Source organism: Mastigoproctus giganteus, chromosome 4 (genome assembly GCF_048544385.1).
Source record: "Mastigoproctus giganteus isolate SK-2022 chromosome 4, ASM4854438v1, whole genome shotgun sequence".
Classification (NCBI taxonomy): domain Eukaryota; kingdom Metazoa; phylum Arthropoda; class Arachnida; order Uropygi; family Thelyphonidae; genus Mastigoproctus; species Mastigoproctus giganteus.
In genome coordinates, this window is record NC_143578.1 from 197,103,699 (window position 1) to 197,117,283 (window position 13,585).

The window sequence follows — 13,585 nt, forward strand, 5'->3', positions numbered from 1 at the left end:
AATAGCTTTGGCAAGAGACCAGAATGCTCGGCTACCATTAGGGCAAGAAGCAAGTTTTCTACTCTTAGCCTGTTCAAACTCTAGTTTGGACTGATTAATAACTGCTTTACAATTTTTGCGAGCTTTGGTGTAGGCAGAAAATGAAACTGAAGAATTAGAAACAAGCCAATTACGATATGCAACATTCTTCTCTTGGACAGCCTTAGCACATTTATTGGAAAACCAAGGTTTAGATAAAGGACGAGATTTTAAAGTGGAGTGTGGCATAAAGGATTCCATTCCTGCAAGAATAATTTCACTGACACGATCTGAGCAAACGTTGACATCAGAAGTTTTGAAACAGTAATCAGACCAAGGAAAAGAAGAAAAGAAGTCTCGCAGGTCATCCCATTTTGCATTCTTGTAATGCCAAACAATACGAGGTTGGGAATAGCCATGAGATAAAGGTTCCATTGGAGAAGAGACAATCACCAAGTTGTGATCTGAAGTGCCTAAAGGACCTTGAAGTGCCTTGTACTTAGAAGGGTTGTTTGTGAGAAAAAGATCAAGCGTATTGGCTGTATGATTAGGATTGTCCGGTATTCTTGTAGGTAAATGAGCAATCTGTGCTAGGTCATTAGTAATTGCAAAAGCCTCAGCATCTCGACCTGCTGGGTCGGTGTGACTAGAAAATGGAAGCCAGCTGGAGTTGTGAACGTTAAACTCACCAAGGAAAATTACCTCACTGTTAGGAAAGTTAGACTGCAGAAAGTCAAGTTGCAAAGAGAGGAAGTCAAAGAGCTCCAAGTGATTAGTGGAGTTGGGAGAACGGTAGAGACAACAGATGAATTTGACACAATGAGGTAGAGAGATTTTAAGCCAGAGAAGATCAAAGAGAGGAGATTCCAAATTGCCAAGTCTCTGACAGGGAATATCAGAACGGACATATGCACAAGTACCACCTTTGAGGCGAAAGGAATCATACAGCAAATAATTTGGACATCTGAGATGAGAAGTAGTTGAATCAACTGATAACTGAGATTCAGTCAGAAAAAGTACATGGGGTTTGGAAGACTGCAAGTGGAAATGGACATCGTTGAGATTGGAATTAAGACCACGTATATTTGTTAAATGAATTAGGAAGTCCTTGGGAGGTTTAGATCTTTTCGCAGATAAGCTTGCTCTATTATTTTGACAATTCATGGTGTATTCAATAGTAAGAAAAAGTGGGTGGGACATGCTATATGAAGTAATGAAATTTTTGGATATGGCGTACATGTGGTAAGAATATACCCAGATCCTTGACATAACGTGGCCTCGACAATGCTCCCCGCATACACACTACTCGGACTCCCTCCAGACACTATCTGGCAGAGTAGAGTTATCAAGATTATACACTAGCTGATCCGGAAGCCTCCTAGAGAGTTACCAATAGGTTTGGTCCGGTGTACTATCTAGCGGCCGGCCTGCGAACACCGTTTTAGAGCTGTACCCTCGAAATGTAAGGAATACTGGATCTCGCCATGACAGTCATCATAACCTCAAAAATCATCAATCATACTGCATGATGGAAGAGATAGGGAAGGGTTGGCCGGAACTTAGCTCTAGAGACTAAACATGGGTTCCACCACTTCAAGCCTCCAATAAGCAAAGTGGTGGTATTTCACCGGTTGATGAGAGTCATCTACCACCTAGTACTGCCTGGTAATATAGAGGGGCGGCGTTCCTCCATGTGGTGTGGGCGCCACACCTCGACCCCTGCTTACGTTGGTTCACACCTGGGTGGTCACCCACCATGTACTTGTGAATGGAGGTTATACCCAGGATTACTAACAGTCCCACCATCGTGAAGGTGCAAGCAGAGGATTTGGCTGTCATAGACCGTCCGGATTTCGCCGAAATTGGGTCCACTTGACTTGTCACCCGAATATCAGTTCCATCAGCGTTTTAGACTCCCAGGTAGCAAGAACAGCTTGTCTGGCATATCTGAGAGAATGTCTGTGACAACCTCAAGGACCATTAGTAAATAAATTTGATGAATTTGAGGTATTGCTCAAAACATCAAAGGCAGATATTGTTGGGATATCAGAGATGTGGTGTCACACAGATATAAGGGATACAGAACTGGAATTTGGGGAGTACATCTACAGAAAGGATAGACAGGATAGGAAGGTGGGAGGGGTTATGCTATTAGTTAAGAAACACATAAAAACCAAGGAAGTGAAGCCATTCGACATCGCTGGACAGTGCAGTGTTGAGTAAGTTTGGTGTGACATAAGCATTGGGAGATCAAAATTGAGAGTAGGAGTGTGCTATAGTCCTAATGACTCTGATGAGTATAATAAGAAACTGTACAGGGAAATAGAGTGGGCCAGTAAATCAGAGAGTCTTATAATGGGAGATTTTAATTTCTCAGATATTGACTGGAATTTGGGGGATGGTCACTCACACACTAGCAGGGCTTTTGTGGATTTATTGGATGATTGTTTTCTACATCAGCATGTTCAGGAGGCAACTAGAGGGAGTAATACTCTTGATTTGATTATCAGCAGTGATTCTTCATGCATTAAGAATCTGCAGATAAATGAACCACTAGGTGGCAGTGATCACAGTGTGCTGAAGTGGGATTTACTCAAAGAGGTAACTACCATTAGGGGTAAAGGGAAGGGTTATTGCTTCTGTAAAGGCGACTACGATGGACTGAGACAGTATTTAAATTCTACACAGTGGGACCAACTGATGATGTTACCAACAGCAAATTCAAAATGGGAAGCATTCAAAGAACTTATCTTGGAAGCTACTAGGCTTTACATACCAACTAAGAAATATTGTTCAAGGTTTAGGCCAAAATGGATGTCAGATGAACTAATGAGGCATATGGCAGAGAAGAAAAATGCATGAGATAATTACAAATTAACACATGACACAGAAGCCTATGATAGATACAAGTTGATATGCAACCAAGTTACAAAGGAGGTTAGGCAGGCGAAGGAAGATTACGAGAAATCCTTGGCAAGGGATGCAAAGAAAAACAGCAAAGAGTTCTTTACTTATGTAAACTCTAGAAGGAAGGGGATGAATCAGATTGGTTCACTTGATATTGATGGGTCAACTGTTGATGATCCTGCTCAGGTAGCTAACAAACTAAACGAATATTTTGCATCGACATTCACACATGAGGAGTTATTCAGCAAGGGGAATGCCAGAGGTGTATTCAACTCTAGCAGTAAGCTACAGAATCTTGAAATAACTGGGAGTAAAGTGGAGGAGAAACTGTTGAAGATAAACACAAGAAAGGCACCCGGGGTGGATGGGATCTATCCAGTTATATTAAAGGAGGTAGCAAAGGAAGTAAGCAAACCCTTAGCCATAATTATGAGAGCTTCCTTGGACTCAGGGGAGGTACCCATAAACTGGAGATGTGCAAATGTGACCCCAATTCACAAAGGAGGATCAAAAGCTGACACAAGTAATTACAGACCTGTGAGCTTAACTTCTGTTCCAGGAAAATTAATGGAGGCACTGGTTAAAGAAGCACTGCAGGATCATTTAGACAAGACTTCAGTTATAGCTCGGACACAGCATGGTTTTGTTAAGGGGAAGTCTTGCCTCACCAATTTGATTGGATACTATGATGCAGTCACAAAAGAACTGGATGCAGGGAATAGCTTTGATATTATATACTTGGATCTTAGAAAGGTTTTTGATACTGTTGCACATGGAAGACTGCTACACAAATTGGAGCAGTGTGACATTGGAGGCAAATTGCTGCTATGGATAAAGAGGTGGTTGAGGGGGAGAAGACAGAGAGTGGTAATCAATGGACACTGCTTGTCGTGAACTAATGTTATTAGTGGAGTCCCTCAGGGCTCAGTGTTGGGTCCATTATTGTTTTCTGTATTCATAAATGATATTGATGATGGTACATCAAGCTTAATGTCGAAGTTTGCAGACGATACAAAGGTAGGCAGGGTTGTCAAGGAGACTACTGACACTATGCTGCTGCAACAGGATCTGGAAAGGTTGAGCAGATGGGCTGAGAGGTGGCAAATGAAGTTTAACATTGACAAATGTAAAGTACTACACATGGGAAACAGCAACCCCAGAGCAAAGTATCAACTCTGTGGTACTACACTGACAGTGGTAGAGAATGAAAGGGACTTGGGGGTGGTTGTGCAGGCAGATATGAAGTTCTCTGAGCAGTGCAGATGGGCTGCAAGAGTAGCTCATGGAGTATTATCAATGATATACAGGAATTTTTCCAGCAGGGATAAGGAGGTGATTATTCCCTTGTATAAGGCAATGGTCAGGCCACACCTAGAGTACTGTATACAGGTCTGGAGGCTTCATTTCAAGAAGGATGTAGAGCTGCTGGAACGAGTACAAAGAAGGGCAACAAGATTAGTGAATGGAACAAAGGGGTGCTCTTACGAAGAAAGGCTTAAGTTTTGCAAATTACAGTGTCTGGAGACTAGGCACCAGCGAGGTGATCTGATAGAGGTGTATAAAGCCTTGAATGGTTTGAGCATGCTCAATGCTGATGGGATTCTTCCTCTAGCTCAGAATAATCACCTGAGAGGGCATAAATTCAAATTGAGGAAAGACAGATATAGGATAGACGTGCGGAAATTTGCGTTTAGCCAGAGGGTGGTTGGTTGGTGGAACAGACTTCCATCCCTTGTAGTGGAGGTTGATAGCCTAAATAAGTTTAAGGCTCAGCTGGACAGGTATTTTGAACGAACAGAGGGGTGAAGTGGAAGTGGTTTTTTTTTTTTTTTTTTTTTTGGCTGATGCTGCATAAGCTTGCTTTCTTGCATCAAATGCCTCTACTAATGCTAATGTTAATGCTATCTAAACTATGTTCTACTCTAAATTTAAATGTTCTTATTTTTCCTTAATTCACTTTATTAATTTTGCTAGGCTATAGCATGTACTTTGTGTTAGAAACAGAGACACTATATCAGCATTAGCAGTGGCATATGATATAAGAAAGCAAGCTTATACAGTGTATTATTTTAATCGTTCCTTTCATTTCATGTTAATCATTCATTATGTTAAGTAAATTCTTCAACCATTTTGTCTATTCTTTTTCCTGTGTTTTCTCCTTCCATTGGCTTTATGGACAGGCAACCACTGTATAATACGGTACTTCTACAACATTGTTTCACTCTAAAACAATTGATAAATTGCGGAAATCCTCGCACAATATGGTACTTATATAACATGGTTTCGCTCTAACAACACTTATAGAATTGCAGCAAACTTCACAAAACACAGCATTTTTGGCTTTTATGAGGGGGAAACCTTACTATTATGTTGAATGTAATTTTTGAACATTGCAATTCTTTTTTGTTAATCCCCGCTGATGATACGCTAGTCGTTATACAAAAAAAATTATTGGGAAATCCCCATATTTTATTTTGTTGGGAAATCCCCATTTTAGGTTCTGCATTTGAACTTGTGCTTGTTGAATTTGTGGAAAAATCTAGATTTCAAAGTTTTATTACTATTGCATAATGTGGCAGGCCATCCAAAAGATTTAATTCATCCAAATGTTGAAGTAATGTTCCTACCACCTATTACAACTTCTTTAATTGAGCCATTAGATCAAGGCATTAAATCTACTTTTAAAACTCATTACATCAGAAAGTCGTTACAATGGATTTTGGAAAATTTGATTCTGAATCTATTGAAGTGATGGAGGCATGGAAATATTTTTCAATTGTGGACCGTATCAGAATCATAGCTTTATCGCTCAAAGAAATAAAATCGTCAACTTTAAATGCGTGTTAGAAAAATGTATGGCCAGAGTCAGTTCATTCAGAAAATATAATGGAAAGGAAAGAAAATGGAATCGGTTGTGATAGCAGAACTTGCTAAGACAGTAGGAGGGACAGTTTTGATGATATGATTACTGAAGCCCTCACTGGTAGCACAACTGGTCGAAACGCCATCCTTCCCGTGCTGGGTGTAAAAGACCTGAGTTCGAATCCGGTTGATGACAGAAGGAATTTTTATGGGTCTTTTTCACAACATGGCTGAGTTAGTTGGTCTCAAGTGAAGGTAGCATGTGTTTTCCTCCTGGAAACTCTCGGGTTTTTTGTCCAGCAAAACAGAAAATCGACCTCAGAACACATGTAATTTATAGACAATATACACAGAGCAACATGGCCTTAGTTACCAATGTTCCTAAAAAAAAAAAAAAAGATACGATTACTGAAGACTTTCAAGAATTACTGATAGAAAAAAGAGACGGGCAAAGCAGATTTAGTGGAAATCACATTAGAGGTAAACCAAATCAATTCAGAGGATGATAGCACAGATGAAAATTCTGAACTTACAAATTTGACAATAAAATTGTCAAATTACACATTTGACAATACAGGAAGGCATAAATTTAGCCAGGCAGTTAGAATCTTATTTTTTGAATGCAGATTCTTTGACCAAAAGAACCACAAAGTTCAAAAGGGAGCTTCAAAAATGCTTAGTTCCATACAATGAAATTTACAAAGCTCTATCAAGCAAAAACAAACAAACCAAGATTACTGATTTTTTAAAGAGAGCAGAAGATACACGAAATCTAGAATGGTGTATTTTTGTTAGCATTTGGAACGAACCCCTCCCCATTTTGTACTGGTTCTTAGTTTCATATAACATGGTTTCGAACTACACGAGATTTTATAGTAACCTAACTACCATGTTATACATGTTTCCATGTGTGTTTCTTTTGACTCTGGGCTTTTTCTTATGTTAACAGTACTTTATGTTGATTTACTTCTTTAGTTGTTCAGTCTACAGATTTTTTTTAGCTCCTCTGTTTGTGTCAACAGCAAAACACATGCCTGCTTTATATATTAGCAATAGCATTAGTAGAGGCTCATGATGCAAGAAAGCAAGCTTACAGCAAAAAAAAAAAAAAAAAAAAACCTTCCCATTTCATTGATCCATTCATTCCAAATGTATGTCTAGTTCTGCCTTGAATTTATTTAAGCTATTAACTTCCACACTAGCAGATGGAAGTTTGTTCCAGCAATCAACTACCCGCTGGATAAAGGCAACCCTCCACACATCTATTCTACAACTGTCAGGTTTGTAATCTGAGCAAGAGGAAGAATCCCATCAGCACTCAGCCTGCTCAATCCATTCAAGGCCTTATACAATCAGAATGCCTCGCAGGTGCCTAGTCTATAAAAGCTGCAATTTTGCAGAACTTAAGCCTTTCTTCATAAGAGCAGCCCTTTGTTCCCTTCACCAGTCTTGTTGCCCTTCTCTGTACTTGTTCTAAGGAATCAGCAAAGGAAGTAAGCAAACCCTTAGCCATAATTATGAGAGCTTCTTTGAACTCAGGAGAGGTACCCACAGACTGGAGATGTGCAACTGTGACCCCAATTCACAAAGGAGGATCAAAGGGTGAGTTGTTTGTTATTTGGATTTTAGGAGCATTAGCAACTAAGGCCATATTGCTCTGGGGATATGCGGTGGTCATTCCCTGACCTTTCCGCATCCTCCGTATTTGGTGGTCACAGGCTCAAACCCCGGTCTAATCAAGAAGCATGTGCTACGCACTGCTGCTCTTGCCCACATGGCTATGGAGGCGCCCTGTCAGTTTAACTTCTGTTTCAAGAAAATTAATGGAGGCACTGGTTAAAGGAGCATTGCAGGATCATTTAGACAAGACTTCAGTTATAGCTCAGACACAGCATGGTTTTGTTAAGAGGAAAATTTTGTCTGACCAATTTGATTGGATACTATGATGTGGTCACAAAGGAATTGGATGCAGGGAATAATTTTGATATCATGTATTTGGATCTTAGAAAGGCTTTTGATACTGTTGCACATGGAAGTCTGCTGAACAAATTGGAGCAGTGTGGCATTGGAGGCAAATTGCTGCTATGGAGAAAGGGATGGTTGAGTGGGAGAAGACAGAGAGTGGTAATCAATGGACACTGTTCATTGTGGACTAATGTTATTAGAGGAGTACCTCAGGGTTCAGTGTTGGGTCCATTGTTGTTTTCTGTATTTATAAATAATATTGATGATGGTATATCAAGCTCAATGTCCAAGTTTGCAGATGATACGAAAGCTGGCAGGGTTGTTAAAGACACTAATGACAGTACGCTGCTGCAACAGGATCTAGAAAAGTTGAGCAGATGGGCTGAGAGGTGACAAATGAAGTTTAACATTGACAAATGTAAAGTACTACATATGGGAAACAGTAACCCCAGATCAACGTATCAACTCTGTGGAACTACACTGACAGTGGTAGAGAACGAAAAGGACCTGGGGGTAATTGTGCAGGCAGATATGAAGTTTTCTGAGCAGTGCAGATGGGCTGCAAGAGTAGCTCATGGTGTCTTGTCAATGATATACAGGAATTTTTCTAGCAGGGATAAGGAGTTGATTGTCCCCTTGTATAAGACAATGGTCAGGCCACACCTTAAGTACGGTGTACAGGTCTGGAGGGCTCATTTTAAGAAGGATGTAGAGCTGTTGGAACGAGTACAGAGAAGGGCAACAAGATTAGTGAATGGAACAAAGGGATGCTCTTACGAAGAAAGGCTTAAGTTTTTCAAATTACAATGTCTGGAGACTAGGCACCTGCGAGGTGATCTGATTGAGTTGTTTAAAGCCTTGAACAGTTTGAACTCAATGCTGATGGGATTCTTCCTCTTGCTCAGAATAATCACATGAGAGGGCATAAATTCAAATTGAGGAAAGACAGATGTGCGGAAGTTTGCCTTTAGCCAGCGGGTAGTTGGTTGGTAGAACAGACTTCCATCCTTTGTTGTGGAAGTTGATAGCCTAAATAAATTTAAAGCTGAGCTGGACAGGTATTTGGAACGAATGGAGGGGTGAAATGGGAGGGTTTTTTTTTTTTTTTTGGCTGATGCTGCATAAGCTTGCTTTCTTGCATCATATGCTTCTAATAATGCTAATGCTGTTGTTATTTGGTTTTTAGGAGCATTAGCAACTAAGGCCATATTGCTCCGGTGGTCATTCCCTGACCTTTCCACATCTTCCGTATTTGGTGGTCATGGGCTCAAACCTCGGTCTAATCAAGAAGCGTGTGCTACGAACTGCAGCTCCTGCCTACCTGGCTATGGAGGCGCCACTAATACTAATGCTAATTTCCTTGATTGGATTATCAATGGAGATGAGCATTTGCTGTTTCAGTACAAACCAGAGATGAAACATCAGAGCATGCAAAGGCCTTCCCAATCATCACCAAGACCCAAAAAGTTTCATTTACAGAAGTGATTGATACTATGCTGATCATGTTATTCAACAAATAGGGTATGGTTCACAAGGAATCTGTACCTGAAGGAGAGAGGGCAGTGGTGGGTGGGAGAGAGTGTCAGTGCTGCATTTTATGTACAAGCACTTCAAAGACTATTGACGTGCAGTTGCTGGGCAAGTCAGCAGTTTTGAGGGAATGGCTGCTGGTTCTTCTTGTGGGACGATATCTCCACTGATTCCACACTTATATGTGAGACAATCTGATGAAACATGGTATTGCACATGTTGAAGATGTTGAGGAAATAAAGAAAAACTTAACTAATGAACTAACCATCATCTCTTTAGATGCCTTTGCTGACTCTATTCAGAAACTTTTAGAACAGTTTAATAAGTGAATTCAATCAAGTAGTGATTACTTTGAATAAAAATAAAAACATTTTCGAGCTCCTTAACTTTGTCTTCTTTTTGTAGCACCAGTCTAGGTACTTTATTGCCATACCTTGTATACACAAGTACAGCTAAAAAAATCTGGGCATTAAGCAAAGGCAGTGCAAATATTGGATTTTGAATAAAACAATTCAATTCATAGAGAAAAGAAAGGCACAATACACATATTTTTTTACAAATTCTGTAATATCTTGTCTTTGCTTGAGGGCTACACAAATTCCACAGATATAACAAAATAAGTTGGGACTGTTCATACACTTGAGTGAAGAGATTTTACTCACTTTTCAGCACAGATTTGACATGCTAACCTCAAAAATAAACTGATCTCACACTGATAAACACTGCTGCAGGGAGCTCTCGAGGTCAAGAAACAAATGAATGAAGGTAATGTGTTACCAACATGTGAAGATTTAGTTTATAAATTTCCAGCATTTACTCCTAATTTAATATATTCAATAATACAACTCATGACATCAACATAAGTGATTTGTGAAAAAAAATAGTACTCACAGAAAAAATAAAATAAAATAATATTTCTGAAATGAGCATAAAAAACTGAATTAAAAACAGCTATTAGTTTACAAACATTGAAAATCATGCAGAGTGGTGTAATCCATCAGCGACAGACAGGATGATGACGATGATAGCATAACTAGATATGAATGGCATAACTATTTATGACAGCATAACTGATGTTTAGGTTGCTGAAAAACTAAATACAGTAAACCCCTGCTATTTGCGGTATCTGTATTTGCGGTTTCGCGTATTCATGGTTGCTGATTTAATATGAAATGAAACCTAAAAAATATGAATTTTAAAACGCATTGAACATTTTCCGCCATAAAAAAACATGGGCGTGGCTAAAATTATCTTTCCTGGTCAAAACAGTGCTCAGTGGGTGGGGGGGAGAGGGGTGACAAAATCGCGTGTATAGATGTTTCTTGCTAATCCTTGTTCAGTATGTGTTATGCACTTGTCATGCAAGGTTTCATCGTTTGCTTTTAATTTATATGCTTATAAATTGAATAAATTTATTAATTTATAAATTGATATGCTTACAAAAGTGATAAATCTACCGTTTTGCAGTGTAAAGCACACTTTTTCGAGCGTGTTAATGGAAGAAAGTGACTTTATTGTGGAGACAAGTTCTTTCTAACCTATACAAAAATATGGCTACGAATAACAAGGGAAATGTGAAAAGATCAAAGAAGGTGATGACATTAGCGAATAAAATTGAGTTATTATATAAAATTTATAATGGTGAAAGTGTCTCCTCAGTGGAAAAATATTATAAAATCAATTAGTCAATGGTACGATCAATCAAGAAATCGGAAGAAAAAATCCGCAGTGGTGTCCGTGAAAACGTGCTAATTGCTTCAAAAATTTGCTCTGTAACTCGTGATGTTAAATTCAAAAAAATGGAAAAAGTTTTAAATCAGTGGATAGAAGACCGAACTCAAAATAAAATTCCGTTAAGTTCACTCATCATTCTTGAAAAGGCAAAACTTCTTTATCAACACTTTAGCGAAACTGGTGATAGCACTGGCAGGATAAGTTTTTTAGCTAGCAAAGATGCTGGTTTGAAATTTCTAATAAATATTACATTTAATATTAAATTGTTTCTTATTTTCATTTTGATGCCATATGCTTGCATTTCACTATGTACTGTCTATGTACATAGTCATATTATGAAGGTACATATAATACATACATAGACAAAATTTTAAACTAGTTTTTCTTATATATTTCATACTTTGGAATGGAACCCCTTTATTACTATGGGAGCCATAACTCAGTATTCACGACATTTCTCAGGAACGTAACCCCCGTGAATAGCGGGGGTTTACTATAATTATTTGGTATCCACACACACACACACACACACACACACACACACACACACACACACACACACACACACACACACACACACACACACACACACACACACACAAGTTTTCAGGGATGGCAATACCAGAAGTACACAAATTTATTACTGGGGATAAACGATTTTGCCATATCGGAACAACTGAGAAGAAAGTGGAAGAGAAATTGCAAAAAGGTAAGCAAATCTTTGACAAAAGTTATGAATTATGATGTTCCCTGGGGTTCAGTGCTGGGTTCCTTACTGTTTTTAGAATTAATTAATGATATTAATGAAGATATATCAACTTACTATATAAGTCTGGAGATGATACGAAGGTTGGTAGGCTGGTTAAAGACAGGAATCAAGGCATACTACTGCAACAAGCCTAGAAATTAGAGAGATGAGCTCTGAAATGGCAGTTGAGGTTTAGCATTCATAGATACATGGCATGTATTGCAAACGAGTGATCCCAGCAGTGATCCCAGAATAACACACCAATGAATTGGTACCAGACTCAAGGTGACTGATATTGAAAGAGATCCAGGGGTAATCCAGGAGCAGTGCAGACATGCTGCTAGAACAGCTCAGGGGGTTCTTTCAATGATAATACATAAATTTTGCCAAAAGAAACAAGGAATTGATTATCTTATTTTAGAAGGCAATGGTTAGGTAATTACTCCATGTTATTAGGCAGGTTTCGAATTCTCATTTTAAAAAGAATATGAACCTCTTCGAATTCCTGCAGAAGAGCAACCAGATTAGTAAAGGACACAAAAGTTACTTGTACCATAAAAGACTTCAGTTCTGCAAATTGAAGTGCTTGGAAACTAGGCATTTGTGAGGAGACCTGATTGAAGGGTGTTTAAAGTGACTGAATAAACTAAATGTTGATAGCATCTTTACTCTTTCTAGGACAAATATATATATATGGAACACAAATTTAAATTGTAAAAGGATTGCTGGATAACAGATGTGCAAAATTTTGTTTTCAGTCAGACAATAATTTATTTTTGGAATATTTGCCACTAGTAATACTAAGTCAGGACATCTATCTGCATGGAGTTAGATGTCTTGAATAATTAACTATTCACTAATTTTGGGTTGTGCATAAAACAATCATTACTCACTCCCTTAAGAAGTGTATCTCCAAGAAGATGTCCAAAAAAGTCTGTAAAGCTAACAGGCTGTCCTGCTTTGTATTTTTCCCTTATACTTGTTATGTAGCGATACAAGCTTCGGGGAGCAAGCAACCAAAATGGACTGTAGCTTATGCTATGTTTTATTTCTTCCTGCAGTTCTTCATGCTTTTTTTCTGGGAACTCAGGGTTGAGAATAGAGTGTAGATAGATACCTGTTATTAACAATATTATATCCATAAATACAAGAAGGAATAGCTAGTAAATGTTATAAAAATGGCAAAAATATTTTAAAAAACATTTTTCACTTCAATAAAATATATATTAATATTTTAAATATTAAATAAAAAATCTGAAATAACAAATCACAAGAACAGTTGATTATATATGTAGAAGAGAGAGAGAGAGAGAGAGAGAGAGAGAGAGAGAGGAGAGAGGAGAAGAGAGAGAGAGAGAGAGAGAGAGAGAGAGAGAGAGAGAGAGAGAGAGAGAGCAAGTTTACACAACATTATACAAAGAAAGCAATGCTTCTTTAACCATTGACTCCATTATTTTCCCTGGAACAGAAGTCAAATTAATAGGTCTATAATTATTTGTGTCATCCTTTGCATCCCCTTTGTGAACTGGGGATACATTTGCACATCTCTAGTCCATGGATACCTCTTCTGACTCCAAGGATGCTCCCATAATTATGGCTAAGGGTTTTCTTACATCCAATGCTGCCTCCTTCAATATAACTGGATAGAGTATGTCTGCACCATTACTTAACAAGTACAGGTCAATGTTGAAAAATAGCTGCACGTTAGGTTGAATTTGAAAGTGTCAGCAATTGTGCTCAGACACAATAGGAGGGAGTATATGATGAGAGAGAGAGAGAGAAAGAGAGAGACGTCAATCAATTCTAACCTTGGAGAGATTG

The 13,585-nt window shown here is 38.6% G+C and overlaps 2 protein-coding genes across 5 annotated transcripts in view; both read right to left on the reverse strand.

Annotated features, from left to right (window-relative positions):
- LOC150087309 (cytosolic phospholipase A2-like) overlaps window positions 1–12,741 on the reverse strand; it is a 218,438-nt gene extending 205,697 nt beyond the window's left edge. The window contains exons 1-2 of the mRNA XM_090371974.1: window positions 12,658–12,741; window positions 11,840–11,915 (exon numbers count right to left, since the gene is read on the reverse strand). The gene's annotated coding sequence lies outside the window, so the exon portion shown is untranslated. The remainder of the gene's footprint in view (window positions 1–11,839; window positions 11,916–12,657) is intronic.
- A 15-nt stretch (window positions 12,742–12,756) lies between these two features.
- The window catches only part of LOC150087310 (cytosolic phospholipase A2-like), a 228,467-nt gene continuing 227,638 nt past the window's right edge, over window positions 12,757–13,585 (reverse strand). For 3 of the 4 annotated variants that reach the window (XM_090371978.1, XM_090371975.1, XM_090371976.1), the window contains one exon: window positions 12,757–12,881. In XM_090371978.1, the coding sequence (XP_090228104.1) occupies window positions 12,851–12,881 (31 nt within the window). In that variant the 3' untranslated portion in view covers window positions 12,757–12,850. The remainder of the gene's footprint in view (window positions 12,882–13,585) is intronic. The other variant, XR_016546878.1, reaches the window with a different exon arrangement.